This window comes from Cuculus canorus, chromosome 11 (genome assembly GCF_017976375.1).
Source record: "Cuculus canorus isolate bCucCan1 chromosome 11, bCucCan1.pri, whole genome shotgun sequence".
Classification (NCBI taxonomy): Eukaryota; Metazoa; Chordata; class Aves; order Cuculiformes; family Cuculidae; genus Cuculus; species Cuculus canorus.
Genome location: NC_071411.1, coordinates 13,716,430 through 13,734,631, shown reverse-complemented (window position 1 = coordinate 13,734,631; position 18,202 = coordinate 13,716,430). Strand labels below are relative to the sequence as shown.

Below are 18,202 nucleotides of genomic sequence, written 5' to 3'. Positions count from 1 at the left end.
GTTATCCTTCAACAATTCTTAGCCAAGTGCTGCTGTTTAGATGCTAATTTCAGGGCAAATCTCCCAGAGGTCTGGAGGCTGGAGCCCTCTGGACTCCTTGCTGTGAAGACAGGGCTGGTCCTTCTGTGCATGCCAACAGGAGTTGAGGCCATGACTGAGATGACAGAATTGTACTGTGCTACTAGAAAACAGGTTTTTGTTTATTTATGAAGTATGAGGAAGGTATTTTATAAGAGTACGCAGTTGTGCTATTACATAAATGTCATTTTATCAGTAGCTGTCGTTTAATTATTTAGCAAGGTAAGCTATCCACACATTTTATTTTTCTGGGTGGGTAGAGAAGATTAATGAACTGTCACCTTCTTGATGGCAGATGTAAATTGCAGCTTTCAGGTGTATCAAAATATGCCACTTGTTTACATAGACAAAATTTCCTCCTGGTTACCAGCAATTCTTATTTTCTTTTCCCTCTGATCCAATGCCTATGGAAAAACCAGTATTTGTTCTTTCTCTTTTACTGTGATAACAAAATTGACACACCTGGGCTATTTACACAAGAAAGATGTTCCTGGAACCAGCTCCCAGTTTCCCACTTGTAGTCAGAAGGAGACATAAGCCCCTGGGAGCCCTGCAGCCCTGGAGAGGCAATGCAAGGCAACAAGACAGGGCCTTGATCCAAAGAGGTTTGCAGGAGAGAATGAGGCCAGACACTCAATGAATATAAGTGAGGAGTTCTGAATTCAATCCTGTGCAAACATCATTTGCAAGAGCATAAATGAAGTAACCCCAGACGTTGGCAGTACTATTTAACTGAAGGGCTGAGAAAGCCGGAAAATCCTTGTGCGTACACGTAAGAGTTTGCTGTGTATAATTATAATTACTTTGTACTTTATTTGTGCTTAAATAATGTGTAATGTTGTTTGCTGGAAGTTGGTGGTATACTACAGAAACCAGAAAAGGTTCAGTAAAAGAAAATTATTTTTCTATCCATCAAGTTAGACTGACTTAGATGGGTTTAATGTCATGAATAGTAAACATTTGCATGCGTTGTGCAGCTTGTTTGTTCTTCTGTGCTTCACAAATGTCACAGAGAAAAAACTTTTCACTTAAGAATGAGTAAGCAGCTTTTCTTTGTAGAAATTCATGCAAATCCTTGGGAAGCGCACTATAAAAAATGCTAGTTCTGTTAGACTACAGCCGTCTGTGTTCCATTTAAAACACTCTTTATGGTCTGATTCACTTCTTTAGCAAGTTCTGAAGAAGCCTGCATATTAAGAAAAAGTAGAACTTTAAAGATTTTTATAAAAACTGGAGCAGCAAAAAGCCTATTTTCTAAACCCCCTTTTCCTCAGGAATTGGAGAAAGAAGGTTCAAAATACAGGTTAATTCTTCTCGCAGCTCCATCTAATCCCTCTTTTATTTCCTTCATATGGACAGTCTCTCTCTTTTTCAAAAAAACCCCAGAATTATATTGTTTAGTAATAGACTGTTTCCATGTGTGTGCATTTCCCTTCTGCCTTGTGAGCCATCCATGACAAAATAGTTAAAACGAAAGAAAAATTCTTTATTTCGGTGTACAGAATACGTTTGTTCTCTAAACCGTTAATTTCCAAATGAAAAATCTTGGGAGAAAGAGCCTTGAAATAAAGGATTTTTTTATTCTGCTAGTAATTAGCACATTTACGTAATAGCATTACAGCATCGATCCTGTACATAGCATGCTAAAATGTGCCTGCTTTTGGTTGGGTTCTCAGGCTCCGTTCCTATGTATCACGACTTAGGACATCAGCGAGGTGTATCATTCCAGGACAATGCAATTGCAGTCAACAGAGGTGCTGCCAAACTGATGGTGCGGTATTTATATCATGGGATGACAAGTATCATACACAATGATAGTAAACAGCATAAAGAGATTAACCTGTTTAGTCGAGGGTGTAAAAGTTACATGAATTTAAACTAAATTGGAGTGATGTAAGAAACAAATCCTTGTCCTGAATCAGGCCAAATGTCCCTATAAACCAGCCGCCTTTCTCCAACAGCGTCATGTAGAAGGTGCTTTGAGAATGCTGTAAGAGTAAGGCATGCTTGGAGAGACTTTTCCTCTGCTATGCCTTTTCAGTACTTGCAACTCAAATAGCTCACAGTCCAGCAATATTTACACCATACCTCAATTAAACAGAGTAGTACAAGCTGGTGTACAGACCAGGCCATATAATAATACAGATATTATTTTAGTAGCATATTAGACAATGCAAACACAGAGCAAAAGACAGAGCCTCCTCTGGAGAGCCTGCTCCAAGCAGAAAGACAAAAGGAGTATTGCAGAGGTGGGAAGATGAAACACAAAACAAGGTTGTGATCTGCCTGAGTTCACATGAAAGCACACCACAACTGAAACCTGAATGCCAGTCTCCAAGACACTGCATTTAAGACCACTCCAATTCCCAAAATTCCCATTCCTGCACTGTTGCTCATCTCTTGTAGTTTCTGAGTCCATTCTCTCACTTCCCTCCACAAATGTCTCAGTGATGTAAGATGGGGAAAGAGCAGTTGTGGATAGCTCTAAAGATATCTGTGTTGAAGAGAGTTATTGAAGTTGCTGCCAAGAAAAGATGGAAAAAATACCCAGTGCTGCTATCTGGGAACCCAGCAGCAGTGACAGGTCCAAGAGGGTTCATTAATAACCGGGCCTGCTCCTTCAGTAGCCACTTGGTATCTGCAGAGTAGGCTTTCTAACCTTGGGCCATCTGCTTCCAGAGAGTAAGCAGTGTTCTCAGCTGAAGAACAAACCTTGGAAGTTGTTGTGTAGCTCTGAGTCCCACGATCACCTCACTCCACCCTTCCAGTCCATGCTCCTTGACCATGGACTAGAATTCTCACAGTGTGGTATTGATAAAAACACCTCCCTTTTACTTTTTTTATGGCTAAAATTGATGGCAGTTCCAAGGACACTGAGAGGTCAGGTACAAGAGCTTCTGTTACACTCTGCAAGCAACTCTGCCACCTTTAGGAAAGCTTTCTTATCAGTTGTGATCTTTCAAAATATGAATGTTCACTTTCTCTAAAATGATGCTGTAGGAGCTAATACACTCTGTGAATGCACACAATCCATGAAAATGCATAACTCAAATATGTTTTTTAGTCCGACTGTACAATTATTCTTTCCTTGAAGCATTTTATCTCTCAAGTGTTCCTAAAGAGTCTGATGGTAGCATTTGAGAAATGGAATTCTACTGAGTGCAGCTGAGCTGGTGTCTCACTGTAAAGCCAGGAGAAATTTCAGCAATTAGAAATGAAATAAAGTGTCTAGTTCTTGTGGCAGTGAGCAGTGTGTCCAGTGACCTAGAACATGTCCACATCCACAATTTTCACTGGATTAAGAGTTGTAAGAAAACCCTGCTGTGATGCTTACTACTTTTCTTTTGGATGGTGGCCTCCAGCTTTTTGCCTGAAGATACGCTGTGTTAATAGGGAGGCTTCTTTCAATAGTCACTGTTTAAAGTATTGACTATTGTAGTCTTGTTTAAAGTTTATGTATATTTTATGTTATTTATTCTGCCACCCTCATGTCAAATCTCTCACTGGCTACTGGGTTCAAGAGGGCTGTCTGGATCTGCTTACTTTTACCCACTGAGTCTCGGAGAGGAACAATCCCAGTGTATGTATAAATGCAGAATTGTCCTGTCCTAGTGAAAGTGAAGCCTGACCTGCTGTTTCATTATTAATGAACACAACAAAACACATTTATTAAATCTGCACTTTTTCATTACTCCATATGTTTCTTTTTCCCCAGTCCATGTCTGACGTGTGACAGTAAAGCACAGAGCGATTGTCCCTAGTGCCTTCTCCCTTGTGACTTCTTGCCACCTGCTTTATAGCATTAAACAGATGTATAAGTGTGAAGCATTACAAAACTCATCTTTTCAATCATTTATCATTTTAAAAAATCCAAATGTAGCTATGCTATTGTTAAGCATTTTATCTGCTCACTTAAAGAAGAAAAACACTGTGACTTTAGGAAGACAATGAAGCAGTAAGATATTTCAGTTACACAAAATTACCTAATTGTATCACAGATGACCATTAAGCATTTTGTTTATTTCATATCATATCTTCCTTATGTTCCTTTAATGACCGAAAATATTCCTCTAACATGCAATACAGAAATCCTAACAGAGGCATTGCATTATTCATCATCAAGTGAAGAGGAAAATTTCAATTGCCAGTTTCTGGTAAATGTCTAATTAAGAAAGGGGACTTCTGAGCCACAGACAGGCGCCACAATCATTAAAGGGCAGTTTTCTGAAGATTATGAGTCTCCAGTCCGTCAAGCAGAGTTTTTCTACAGCTGAACTAATTCAGCAGTAGAAAACCCTGTCTAGAACAAAGCACATGGAATTAACATCTTGTTTAAGCAAACACATGCCTACTTTGAAGTAAGTGTGATAGGTTCATAACTGTTATTGAGGTTAAGTTTAATGGTAGCGAAGTGACAAGAGTATAACTTCAACATTATTCTTAATTTCAGCTCCAGCGCAGACTGTGTACATGCAGTGTATCTGAAGCCTTACAATGTATTTCAAGTAGACCAGTTTATTATAATTGGCACAACCATCTCGGTCTTAAGATGGAACACTACTGAAATGTAGACCAACTAATTCTCTAGCTGCCCAATTAAATCTGAGAGTGTGAAAAGCATACGCATGAAGGCAATCATTTTTGTTTCCCAAATCCTACGGTTTTGATTAGAAAATTTTTTTGACCTTTATGTTTATTTTGGCAAGCTTCACTTGGGCCCTGATTTAGGATAACATCATTGCTCAGTAGGTTTCAGTCTAGTTAGATTGTTTCCTTGAATCAGGCTTTCTTAATGACTGATTACTTTAGTCTAATTTTTGCAAGTCTAAACACGTGAATGGAATTCTAATGGCGAAGGGACCTGTATTGGTGATCAACTTAGCGCAGCTGATTCGTATGTGAGTTCTGAAGGAATAGTCACATTGCAAGTGATGCTGCTGGAAGTTGCCAATGAAATATAGTGTCAGTTAGTTCCTCATCACTAACGTCTTCTCATTAGCACAGCAATTTGTATGCTGACCTTGATGTTTATATATAACCTTGGCTGCATCATGTCTTAGTCCAGTTTAGAAGACCAATACAGCTTGCCCACTGTTGTTTTTACCAACACCGTCATTTTTACTTGTCTCAGAGACGTTCCAGGCCAAGGGCATATGAACGGAGCTTTCAAGTTACTTAAAGGTCATTACATCAACTGTTTATTTATATATGAACTTTAGTATTTGTGAAAGATGCCAACTCAACAATCACAGAGACACAAATCTTCTGACCTCGGATCATCTGAGGCAAGGGCAGTGGCAATGTGAGCTTGTTTCCTCCCAGCGTTTCTACCTTTATTCTGGAGGGACAGCCTGGAGGAAGACGGTAGTCTCCATACTCACTTATCGCATGCTTTCTCAGCTGGAAGTGCCAGTTTTGATGAGTTGTTTTTATGATATCTTCCCACCATGTGAACTGGATGAATGCCATCATCTTGAATCCCAGGGAAGAGCTTTGAGCATTGCCCATCCAGTTTAGCCTAATCTGTGATTTAAAGTTATATGTTCTTATCTTTGGAAATATTAGATATCTATTTAGGAAATGGTTTCACAGTGTGTGGTCACCTCCCAAACTCTGTATAAATATGTGTTTAGGGTGAAACTCAGAAAGTTTTTTAAATTGCAGTCTTAACCTTTTCTTATTTTATTTTACAAACTCAAAAGCTCTAGCTCAGAATGACTCATTCTTCTTTAATTTGCCTTCAATCGACATTACTTTTTGGCTCCCCAGGAATTTTCCTACAAGGGAAAAAGCCCTAATTTCTGTTGTTGTTTGTATAGAAACTGATGATATTGTGAAAAGTAAACTGGAAAACTGGTCTAAAACACCTTCCTAATTTCCTGGTTTTCTTTCTTCCCCTTTTTCCCTCTACTTTCACCTTAAAAATCTTCTGAAGAAAATTTCCATTTAACTCGAAACCCAAAATCTAATAGCATATAATTACTTCATTTCATATGCTGCATGCAACTGGGAAGTAAACCTCAGGATACATCTAAGATATTATATAGATGACATTGCTGCCACAAGCACGCTTATCATTGGTGATGCTGTTCTGCATCAAGATTTCGAGCTGCCACAGTCCCCTTTGTATTTGTAATACAAAGCATTGATATGCACAGCTACAATAGACTTTAATGACGAGGTGTCTTAATTTGGTTTTTATGATGTGATTAAAGGTACAATAAGGTATGTGTTCAACAAGAGGGAAGACCATTGTTCTGCATCATTAAGCTCACAGCGGCCCAAAAAGAAATTGTAGGCAATGTGCCAAAGCCCTTAATGAAGAGGATCTCTTTGAATTATCTATGGATGAGGAAGGGATAAAGCCTGAGCCCTGGTATATTTGATCCTCTTTGTGCTCTCTGTTATGAGGACTTACGGAGTCAGACATACTGGACCTTCTGGAATTGTAATTTATCGAAGCATTAATTTCCCAGCCACACTAAAGCCCTTGGCCTAACAGAGAAAGTGCAGTTATGTACTATTATTAATTCTTGCAAGTGTTTTCTGAATTCCTACATCTCAGAGTCATGAACTTTTAAAAAATAAGGCTAAAGGGATTTATTTTTAACAATGCTTAATATTTCCTGAAACGTTATGCAAATTTTGTCTAACTTAGACTGTATGAAAAAACTTCATTTAGTTTCCTCAGAAATGGCAATGTCATCTTATCACATGATATTAGAGTCACATGGACAGCACAAAATAAAACCACTGTAAGAGGTATTTGTGACTGCTAGCACATTTTGAAACTTTTGTCTTTTATTTTAAATGAAAATAATACTTCATCTCCCTGACCGTTAAATTTTAAATGATTGCTCTTATGTGTAGGTTACGTGAGGATGCATTTTTATAGTTATAGTGACATTTAATTATCTGGATGTACTCCGTAAGCTACAGAATTCCCTCCCACCTATCTTGTGAAGCAGAGAAATCAAAGTAGTACCCTGCTAAAATAATTTTGCAGGACAATTTATATTCTGGAATAATCAGGGATTATCGTCCTAAATAATTCAGGTTTTACTATGTTAGAAATCCCTGTTTTATAGGATTACATGCACCTTTCACTTCTGTGGAAGCTTGAGAGTATTCCAACTGTGATTCCCCAAAGGACATCCACGCTTAAAAGTCAATCGCAGGTGCTGTGACTGTGCTCCACACATTGCTGAAGCAAGGCTGCAGCACTTTGCAGGTTGCTTTTTAAATCTAAAGATTTAGAAAGGCCAGAGATCTGCACCTGCAGCCACCACCAGATAGTCTGGTCATCTCAGATATCAGTGGGACCGTTCCAGTGACTGATTCTAAGGACGTTCTTTAAATAAAGAATGTAGTCCTGCATCTGTCGGGAGATGTCAGCAACTTGCAAAGATTCTCTGTGCCTTCATCTCTCAACGACAACAAAAAATATGCAAGCCTCCTAAGCAATCAAAACATTTATAGTTTGCTGCTGTCTCAGTTTGTTCTGGTTGTTGCACTTCTGAATGTGTTCCACTGATAATCCTCAAGCCCAGACTGCATGAAAACTTGGTGACCTTGGAGGATGAGCAACTATTATCACAGCCACTGCTTGATTTGAGGGGGGGATTCACACAAACAATACCTGGCACCAGGCAGCATCTGAAACTAGTTCTCAGTACAGAAAAAAATCTGAGAAATCTGATTACTGTTCTCTAAAATTCTTCTTATCATCGCATGCATAGCAGCTTAGCAAGTGGAAGTGAAGTATTATAAATAGAAATGACAGTAAACACGTCTTCCTATTTGCTTTCACGAGTTTTTTTTTTTTGGTCCACGAAGCGTCAGTGTCCTTTGGGTGAGTGAGCAAGAATTAGATCAAAACCACATGTTTAAAATTTAATCACTTCCCTACTAGCATAACATACAAATCCCATATTTTATTCACTTTGTTGTCAGTGACATCAGTATCTGGGATCAGATGCAGGTGGTAACACAGTGAGGACCATGGGATTTCTTTCCCTCCTGTGCAGCGCTGAGCAATTCCCTCTGCCGGCAAGTGCACAACATGACAATGCTGGGAAATATCAGCCAGCCCGACACCCCTGGGTAATTGTCACTGATTCTAAACTGCCTTTGCAACAGCAAGGCAGTAAAGTACAGCCTGAAGGATATGGGTAGTTTCTGTTTATCTGGAGTGTTTGTACAGACAACCCACTTCACGTTTAACCATAAGCTGTCTGCCTATGATTATTTTAAAGGAGATCAGTAGGAGTACATCCCTCAACACCTGGCCATTGCTTTGCATCTTTCCATCACACTTATTTCAGTCCAAATAGTACTTCAGGTGTGACAGTGTAAGAAATTGCAGAGAGGGAGATAATGCAGAAAGAAAACCAGAAACACAGGAAACAAAATCTTTGTAATAGTTGTTAGTGTGTTATCACATATTAAAAATACTTATCACATGCTTACTATGAATAATTTGACATATAAAGATTTGTAGAGCAGTAGTTTTTATCTGCTGCAAATTCTAGCAATTTGTTAGTTGGTATTTCTACATGCAGATGTTAAAAAACTACAACATGTCATAAACTTATATGGGCAGAAAAGGCACTTAGAGACCACGTTGAGTACTGAGTGAATGCATTGCACAGGAAGAAGTGTCATATGTACTTGTAAACAGATACAAAAACCTTCCTTGTATGTCCTTCCTAACTTGTTCAAAGAGTGTGTCACCAAGCCATGATCCTTGCCAAGAAATATTACTTAATAGATACTGGAGAAAGTAATAGCAGAGAACTATTTTATGATGTAAAGTTTTGCAAAAGTTTAATGTACAATAGCATGCATTTAAGTATTTGGTGTTCTGCAAGTGTGAACGGGAAGGTACAGCATAAAAGCATAATCATTATCATACACATATCAAATAAGGCAAAGCCCCTTTCATTTCCACCTGTATCAGCAGGTTTTGGTATTTCATTTTCTCTGTCACCAACAGTGGTCACAAGCCTATAAAAGAGAGCATTTGCTTTTAGAAATGAAATCTAATTCTTTACCTGACAAACTTCATACAGTAACTTGTACTGCTCTTCTTGCTTCTGTAGAGTGCACAAACTGCATCCCATGTTTAAATAAGTGGCAGAAATAATCTTCCTTATTCACCAGAGCAGCCACAGAAATCTCTGATGATGAGCATGCATGCAGATATCCCTGAAAACCCCTAGGCGAGCCGGCTGGACTGAAGCAGCTGACAGTGGTATGGCACAGGGTGCTGCAGAGCAACTCTGCGCTTCCCTTTCGTGCTCTCCCTCCTTCCCTGGCAGTACACAGCACTCCTCTGCCGCGCCGCTCTGGCTGCGGCACGCTGTTCCAATGCACACGCTATATACTGCTACTCATGCATATTAATCAGCTCTCATTGACTATTCATAACAGACAGTGATACAGAAGCTATAATTGCTAGCTATGACAGCTGAAATTTCTCTAATTAACAGGCGAGTGCTTCAGTAGCAGGCATAATAAAAGACACTAACAATTTTGTAAACCATTTTGTAGCAATTACAAATAAACATGACTACATTTTACTATGGTCCCTCAGGATAATTCTTAACATATTTAAGCAGGCTAGAAGTACAGTTTAAATGTAAGTCACAATGAAATGAGTATAATGGTACAAAACTCTGCAGCGGCTGTGGCAAAGTTGAAAATGCTTCGCAGCATTTGTTTTCTTCTCATACTGTGATGGCATCCGACAGCCTCAGTTTTGTAGCAGGGGGTGACTAAACCAGGTATTGAACAAACAGCACAGAAAGGCCACCTCTGTTTCTGAAAGCCCCTGTGCAGCCTTAGGACCTGGCTACTGAGCAGAAGAGATATATGTGAATGTATGTCAATTTAGGAAAAAAAAAAAAAAAAAAGAGTACCTTGGATTAATATTTATAGATTAGGTTTAGATTGATATTTATACCAACTGTAAATGGCCATTTACGCTCCTGACTTTCATTGTAATTGAAGAGTAAATGGCAGGTTCATGTTATTGTTATGTTAAAAATATAAACTTTGCTAGTTTGTAAAAGTATCTACAGTAAGTATGGCATTTATGACTATTCAGTACTTGAGATCCACATTGGATCTGTGCCATAGATGTAAAGGATAACACATCAGTGAACTGCCCAGTGAACTCAAGAAGTACTCATAAATCCTAAGCTTTATGGATGTTTTCTAGTCTGTAGAAAACACTACCTTGTGTTATGAGTTTGGACTGACCATATTTTTTCCAATTGTTTAAGCATTCAGAAAGTGTGTGTTTTTATAATCTTTATTTCAATTAATTCTGCTATAATGAAGAGACAACTATGGAATATCTGGGAATGAGACCACGGGTATAATTCTGATACAGGGGTTGCATGGCTGAGGGTTTGGCTCTCGTGCTGTGGTTGTCTGACTGGTTTCTGACTATTGGCTCAGCCAGTTTCTCTGGATGACAATGGGAATGTTTTGCAAGGATCATCTGCAGCTTTTCTGTTCAAACTCTGTACGTAGGGATCTTGCTGTAGGGATCCTGTGGGATATCCAGCTGTTGCCACAACTGTACTGATGCACATTAAAATGATCAGCTACTGAAATGCAGTTCATGTTGTTCATACGTTTTAGTACTAAACTTTGGTAAGTAGGGACAGTGACAAGAAGTTTTGACTCAGACTGTGTTTTGCTACCAAAATCTGCCTGCCTACAGGAGAAGAAAGAAAGGAGACCTCTTCAAATCCCTACATCTGAAGGAAGATAGGGACTGCATCTCTGTGCTGTGACTGTGTCAAGGATATTACTATCATGATGGTAGTAGATGGTTAGAGAAAGACAGAGGTAGCCTGGATCTTGCTGCCATCCCTCTAAGCCAAAGAGCAATTCAGGCGATCCCCGGTTAGACGTGCTTCTATTCCACAACATACTATGGGCTTATCCAAAGCTGAATGACAGCCATTGGCTGTGGATCTCAAACAACTGGAAAGATCTTGTAAAACGGAACTAGTGTTCCCTAAAAGCAGAAAAGATGATGATGATAACGGAATTAAGAAGAAAAAGACTGTAGTGAACAGATAAAAAAGTTTATGGCTTTGATTAAATAACTTCTGGTTCTGTAATTTGATTTAGCAACTTAAGGTAAACTTTTAAAAAACGTTGCCTGTGATTTTATTTCCCAATGCAATTAAGTTTCTTCTTAAATGTTGCTATTTAGATATTGTAGTTCAGTTCAGGTGGCTGGGTTCAGTCAGGAATGTTTTTAGCAATAGCATGCAGCTGGATCTGATGAGAAATAAAACAGAAACAGGCAGAATATTTAATTTGCAGTTCTAATGGGAATGCACCTATTTGCTATTTTTGTATAGGAACACGATAGAGTACGTGAGATAATGTTTCAGCTGATTCAGAAAGATAATCTGTAAATCAGGCCAGCAGAGTCAGTTCAGCAGAAGACTGTTCTTTTGATGTAAGACTGGAAGGATCCCATAAACGTGATGTTTCAGATTCTTCAACTAACAAAGCCTAAGCACGCTGCTCAGCAGCAAACAGTGTGGCTTTACGGTGCAGTTGGCTTTGTTGCACTGTTGCTCGGGTAAATAAGCCAGCCTGACAGTCAGGCCAGTGCTTATCTCAATGGAGATGTTTTCCATTACTGAAATCTAATTCATATTTCTCTATCCATCTCACAGGCAGAGATGGTAGCGCTGCCGCAGGTCAATACAGACTAGTTTTTATGGTACTCTGCCAAACTCTAAATATTTGGGCTGTGAAATTGTGTTCTGAGCACTGTCCAAGGCTGATTTTTGCTTTTAATGTTACACTTCAGCCAAAGTTTTAGTCATTTCCAAGGGTAAGATTACAGAAGAAAAATACATTGTTTGCCCATGTTGAGAAATTATGGATAAGTTTTCTGTGAGAAGGTTTTAGTCTCAACGTAATTTGAAACAGAAATGTGAAGTTTGGCACAGGGACCATTTGCATAGTCCCTGTGAAATCTGCTAAATCTGGTCAGCTTTTAAGCTCTTTCAGTTACATACACCGAGTAAAAAGTTGTTCTGAGTTTTCTTCCACAATCAGTGAGGTTGGTGGGTGATACCAGAAGGGCTGACAACACCCCAGCGCTGCAGTTCCTCCATTTCTAATTGCTCTTCGTGAGGTTTGAGGACTGATATTAAGAACAAAGAGACCTTCTCAGTGCTCCTCTGCTGGACCTAGAAAGCCAGAAAGAGCCACCTGAGCTGTTGAGGATGAGGTGGATGTTACACCTGCTTTATAACATACGTACACAGCAAACCCCTGCATCTTACAGGAACCCTTGTCAATGCACGCTGTACATGGTGGAGGTAAACTGGCTTCCTTTGGTTTGTCCAGACAACGTGGCTTGTTACGGGATCTGTCATTTGCGTTGACATTGTGTCATGTGTGGTCTCACCAGTGTGGCACAGATAATGAGATTAACAAAACGTACGCATAGTGGATGGCTTATATCACGTGTGATGTGAATATTACAGTGGTCCCAGCTGAATGTGAGCATCTAGACTGAATGGGAAGTTAGTGAGCCAGTTGATGAGGAACAATAGTAAATCGCCTTTGAATACACAAGGTGCCAGCAAGAACTTTCATTAGCATTTATCTAGATTACTTGCTCACTGACTGATTACATGTGACCAAGCCTGCAAAATCCCTTTCACCAAGATACCTGGCTCCAACTATCAGATATTTGCTTTTGTGTCCAAAAGCTAATTCCCAGGGAACAGAAACTGGAAAGCAGCCAGACTGCATGGACCAGCATGAAAGGCAGGGTGCTGCTCTTGTCTCCGGGAAGCTGGCTGTCTTGGACAGACAGTGGGTGATGGCGAGGAGGGAATCCTGCCACAGACCACAGGCTGGTTTTGCTTTTTGTGTTTGTTTTAGTAGCAATCTTTCAGCTTGTAACTACAAGCCTAGTGTAAATTTTGCTCCTTTAATGTTTGATTTATTTTGCAATTAAGCCTGTCAGGTGCTGGCAGGTAAGGGGAAACCACTGGAGACCACGGCACTTGAGGTGTCCTGCCTGTCTGCATGGGATGGTGAATCAGAATAAAGAGGGAAATAAAGCATCCATGAGGGACCCGCACCCTGGAGGGGAACATTATTAGGGAACTCAAAGGCTAAAGAGCGCTCTCTGCCAGCTTTTCAAGGGTAAGGACTTAACGCTGCCAAGTGTTGGCTCTTAGACAGCAGTTCCCACCAGCAAGAATAAACTCATGTCCTTTGTGCAAGGAGCAGATGGCACATAGCTACTTCACAGATCTGGGCAAACACCAAACCGTTGCACTCGGTTCTGGGAGTTCCTAATGTTTGAGTGGCTGACTGCAATATTAATAACAGTTTGGCATTGTTTATTTTGTTTCTTTAAATGCAAGTTGGCTTTCCTAGTATGTAGTAGCTATTTAACGTGGTATTTTTGTACATATACTTAGCAAGTTCTGTTTAAACAAATGATTCCTATTTAAGCTGTGTGATCGGGGAAACATTTGCTTAATGTATCAATACTTTAATTACTTTTCTTGTTTTTACAAATATTTAAGACTTGCGAGAAACAAAGGCTAGGGAAGAGAACAGCTGTGACTTTATAAATAATTCTCGTATTGGTGTGTTATATAAACAGAAGTCAGGAAACTGTACAGATTCTGATTACATAGATTGGTGCGAAAGAACAATCTGCTACACAACTCTACTTTAAAGTAAATATCTGGAATTTTTCAAAGTGTGTTAGGATGCTTTTTAATTCTAGGCATTGGGTTACCTCTATTAAGGCTTGAGTGCCTCCTTGTTGAGAATGTGTTCAGATTGAGTTCTGTTTTACGGTGTTTATGTGGAAATTTCAATACTAAAATCCACTGATAGCTCTGAAGTGTTGGATTCTTAATAAAACATTTAATTAGTATGGATCTACTTTAAAAACACTATTCTAAAAAGTCCTTTGTTAAACATGTGAAAGCAAACCAGGATTTTCAATGTTATTGTGCAGGCACAATAATTAAATACATACTTTAAACATAACTAAACAAGCAAAAAGACCTCAATTCTACATTTTTTTTTTTGCATATGGGCATAACAATCTGCCTATGCATTGGAAGCTACAAGACTGGAGCCAAAATATTTAAACTAAAACATACCATAAGAGAGGATGTGAAAGCAAATGTAAAACGTTGGCTTTATTCCCATCAGTTAATGCTGAAGTCTTGAGATCCTTATTTGCTCCACTTAGCATCTCTGAAAGAGTTCCAGTTCTCAGAAGTAACTTAAATGAAATGATACTTATAGTTAAACCACTGAAGGAACTGTTCTGTCCGCTAAGCTCTTTAAGGAATCTGACATCTCTTTAATTTATGCCACTTGATAAAGACAGTAATATTACAGGAACATTACAGCAACATCCCTGTAAGCGCTGCAAGGCCAGTAGATAGGAGAACTCTATTGTGTTAATTCAGTCTTTCATGAAGCAGAAATGATGAGGTCACAGTAGGGTAAATAACTGCTTAATATGCCACTGAGACCTTCTGATGGGGAAAATTAGGATGCTAAGAGCTGACCTACAGACTATGAAACTCCTCCTACTGTGGGCTGCTTATTTAGGTGCCTGTTAAAGCAGTAGCAAGAGGTCTTGTCAAAGATCAAGACCAAAGGCGACCTCTGAATCAAGAGGATATACACACTGGCTTTACAGTGATGACGCTGTAATGGAAACAGATGAAACAGCGTTTTAGCCACTGAGGACAGAAGGAACCAGTCAAAAAAAGAGTGTTCATCCCACCTAATCATAAACCAGCTCCATCACCATCTGCCAGCCGTGATACTTCACGCCTAGCAATGCCGAAGTGAGGGACCTGGAGGTAGATCACACTTTAAAGAGCCGTTCTTTAGCTCAAATTACCTCCACACTATTCTTTTCCATTCTCCCATTTCTCACATGAGTCAGCCACGATGAACCACAAAACCAAAAGTACGGAAGACTGGCAAGGAAATGAGAAAATCTGATTACAGCCTGGATTTGTGCTCTGAAAGCTTCTTTCATGTTAGCAGAAACCTCAGCTTCCTCACAAAAAAGCATGTTTGGTTTCCTGATTTTGGTACTGGAACAGCCAAGCTCATCTCTGTAGTTTTTATGGGTTCTTTAACTAGGTAGTTTCTTGTTTAAGAAGAATGACAAATTTCAGCCTGTACAAATTGTTCCGTTTTTACATGGTGAAAGCGATGTGATTATTGTGAGCAGTTATAAGAACATAAAATAGAAAATTAAGAATATTTAAAGGAAGAAGGTGGATAATGAAAGTGCAAGAGTATGGAGTCAAATGTTATCTATATACTTGTGTTTATAAGGTTCACACACTCTCAAATCTAAAATTACTTACAGCACATCTGTCCCCATTTTGATTTTGCTTTAGAGGGATAGCATTGGTAAGCACAGACTGCTATGAGTGATGGTTCATTTTCAAATAAAAATGATACCCTTTTAATAATCTCAGAGCAAGCAAAATGATTCAGTGTGCTTGAATGCTGCATAAAAACTATTGACATATTACTTAATCTTTAAAACTGATAGACACATGCCCAAAAGCTAATAAAGTTCATCCTAATACAAACGAGCAAGTAAAATAGTATATCATCGCCCATGATAGCTTTGGATCCCGATCACATAACTGTAGCCCAGGGACAAAGAAAATTGAAGTGATTTAGAAAGGTACCCAGTAGGATATATCTGATATTAGGCAGTTTGCTGAAGCAAAACAGTAATGTCAGAAAGATACAAAGGTGTAAAATCCATTTGACTGTGTCCAAATGCTTCTACTCTTTGACCTTAATGTCTCCAGATGAACTCCCCTTAGGGTCAGCTGAATAATGCTTAATAATATATGGCCGGAAACTGCCCAGACGCGCTAAGGATCACAGTCTTCACTTACTCTTGTATTTTAGCTACTGTATTCATTTTATGAATTTTAAGCCATTTATATTTGAAAAGATATTAACTTTCACTTCACAGTTTTTACTGCTCCACACTTAATTTGAAACAGAGCAAAACAGGAATGCCATCTATGGTTCATTAGGTTTTATATTAACCAACTGATGGAAAGGATATGTGGGAATATTAAGTATTAATGGTAAATGGCATTCAAAATGAGAAAAAGTTGCTTATATATTTGCCTTTGTGTTCACTTCTAGGTTTATGTGGACAACAGGGGATTTGATTGCTAATTCTGAGCTAAAGCTCCTATGCAGAAAAGACCCAGAAGAAGACCAGAACTTGAATGAAACAGGATTTGAGCCTTATAGGAACAAAAGAAAGGTAAGTGTTCGTTTCCGTCTTTGAAGTTGGGAAAGATGTGTTTCCACTGAAGGAGGTTGGCATTAGCTCTTGAACTGGTCTGCATGATTAATTCTGATGTGGACACGGCACAGGGGTCAGCAGTGTCCACAGAACTCTGCTGGGTCCTGCACATGTGGAGCAGCTGTTGTCTCAGCTTCAGCAAAAGTATGGTCAAAAAGATTAGATGTGTGAGGTAAGAGAAAAGAGCAACAGAGGCACATGGGGACTACAACTAGTTTGTAGTCCCAGACACAGGCTCTGCCTGTGCTGCGGATGTCACTTGTGCTTTCCAAGCACTAACCAAGACATAATTTTCCAACTATGGAAGAATACAGAAGATGGCTAAGGTCCTACTGACTGCTCTAGGGCATGCTTTCCTGTTGTTTAGTGTATGAAATACATCAACAATACAGCGTTGTATTTGGTTTCCATATATCCTCTTTACAATCTCAGCAGCCTATGAAATTGCTGTGGTGCTGGTTCATTTTTGTTTCATTATGAAATCAATACTATTGCAATAACATTGATTTGGTAAAAGGCACTCCAAGGTGTTAACCTCTTCTCTGATACAAAGAGGATACTTTTCATGCATAACTTGGTTCCATGTTCACCATGAATAAGGAATTCTAGTTCAATGAGTAAAGTCCACTGTTGGAGGGTACACAACTCCAAACTTTCCTCCTTCTACAGGAAGCGTTACCTTGCTTTATCTTCAAAGGCAATGGAAGCAATTTCCACCAGTTATTAGCACTGTATTTCTGTGAAGCCCTGTGAATCAATGGGAGGTTACATGTTCACATAAATGAAAAAAATAAATTACCTGCATAGGTTATTGTATTGGCTAACTTCACAGAGTTATTATGTGGATCCTTTGCAATTTCTTCCCTCAAAATACATGTTCTGATAAGCAGTATTGATAAAGTAATATTGAAATACACAGATATAAACTTTTGATAAAAGAACTGTGAAAGTACACAGGCAATCAGACACCATGATGAATACCTATAATAACCCAGAAATGATCGTTCCTATTGGAATATACCTTTACCCACTAATCCTGTAATTTCCCATGAAGCCCTAGAGCTCCAGGCTTTCTGCAGTGCATAAACTACATCCTGATTTTCCTGCAGACTCTTCACTTTGCAGAATGGCAAGCTTGCTGAGAAAGTAAGACACACGCGTTTCTCTGCATTTCTGTGCAAAACCAGACCAGTGTCCTTGATAAGAATTGTAGAGACAGAATGTAAGTTAGGAGACAGATATTAATTAAGGTGATTCTCTAGCAGTATGCAGAATAAATGGTCATGGTTCTCTAAAGTTCAATTCCATATCCAGAATTTCTGTCTTGATGGCTAACTACAGTATGACACTGGGATGCAAAACTTGGAAGTTTTTATGATTTATGGTATAACTGTATCTTCACAGATTATTAATTTTTTTTTATGTTCTGGATTGTGGCTTGTCTGTTTTGGGGTATCAGGTGTAGCTGAAAAATAAGTTAACATTTTAATGAAATTTCTTATCCTCTTTCCGTCTTTGTTATCCTTTGCTGTTCCCCCAAATGAGAGAGCTGCTGTGCAGTACTGTCCTTTCCGTTCACATTATTTTGGCTGTTCTGGCAGTGATGATGATGATAGAAAATCCATCTTTTTTTTTTTTTTTTTGATAGTACAATGCAATGAACGTACTAGATTGCATGTATATGTCTAGAGGCACAATCAGTTCACGGCAGGGGAGAAGAGACGTTAAGATTTC

At 39.0% G+C, this 18,202-nt stretch overlaps 1 protein-coding gene and 1 long non-coding RNA gene across 3 annotated transcripts in view; one reads left to right on the top strand and one right to left on the bottom strand.

The window, feature by feature from the left end:
• PDZRN3 (PDZ domain containing ring finger 3) overlaps positions 1 to 18,202 on the bottom strand; it is a 144,817-nt gene that overhangs the window by 24,273 nt on the left and 102,342 nt on the right. Inside the window, exon 1 of one of the 2 annotated variants that reach the window (XM_054076137.1) lies at positions 9,132 to 9,436. The exons of the other annotated variant lie outside the window; for it this stretch is intronic. Coding sequence (XP_053932112.1) covers positions 9,132 to 9,200 — 69 coding nt within the window. The 5' untranslated portion in view covers positions 9,201 to 9,436. Of the gene's footprint in view, positions 1 to 9,131; positions 9,437 to 18,202 lie in introns of those variants that run through there. 2 annotated transcript variants of the gene reach the window in all.
• Positions 16,317 to 18,202, top strand: part of LOC128853239 (uncharacterized) — a 113,963-nt gene continuing 112,077 nt past the window's right edge. Inside the window, exon 1 of the long non-coding RNA XR_008451595.1 lies at positions 16,317 to 16,426. This is a non-coding gene — a long non-coding RNA (uncharacterized LOC128853239). The remainder of the gene's footprint in view (positions 16,427 to 18,202) is intronic.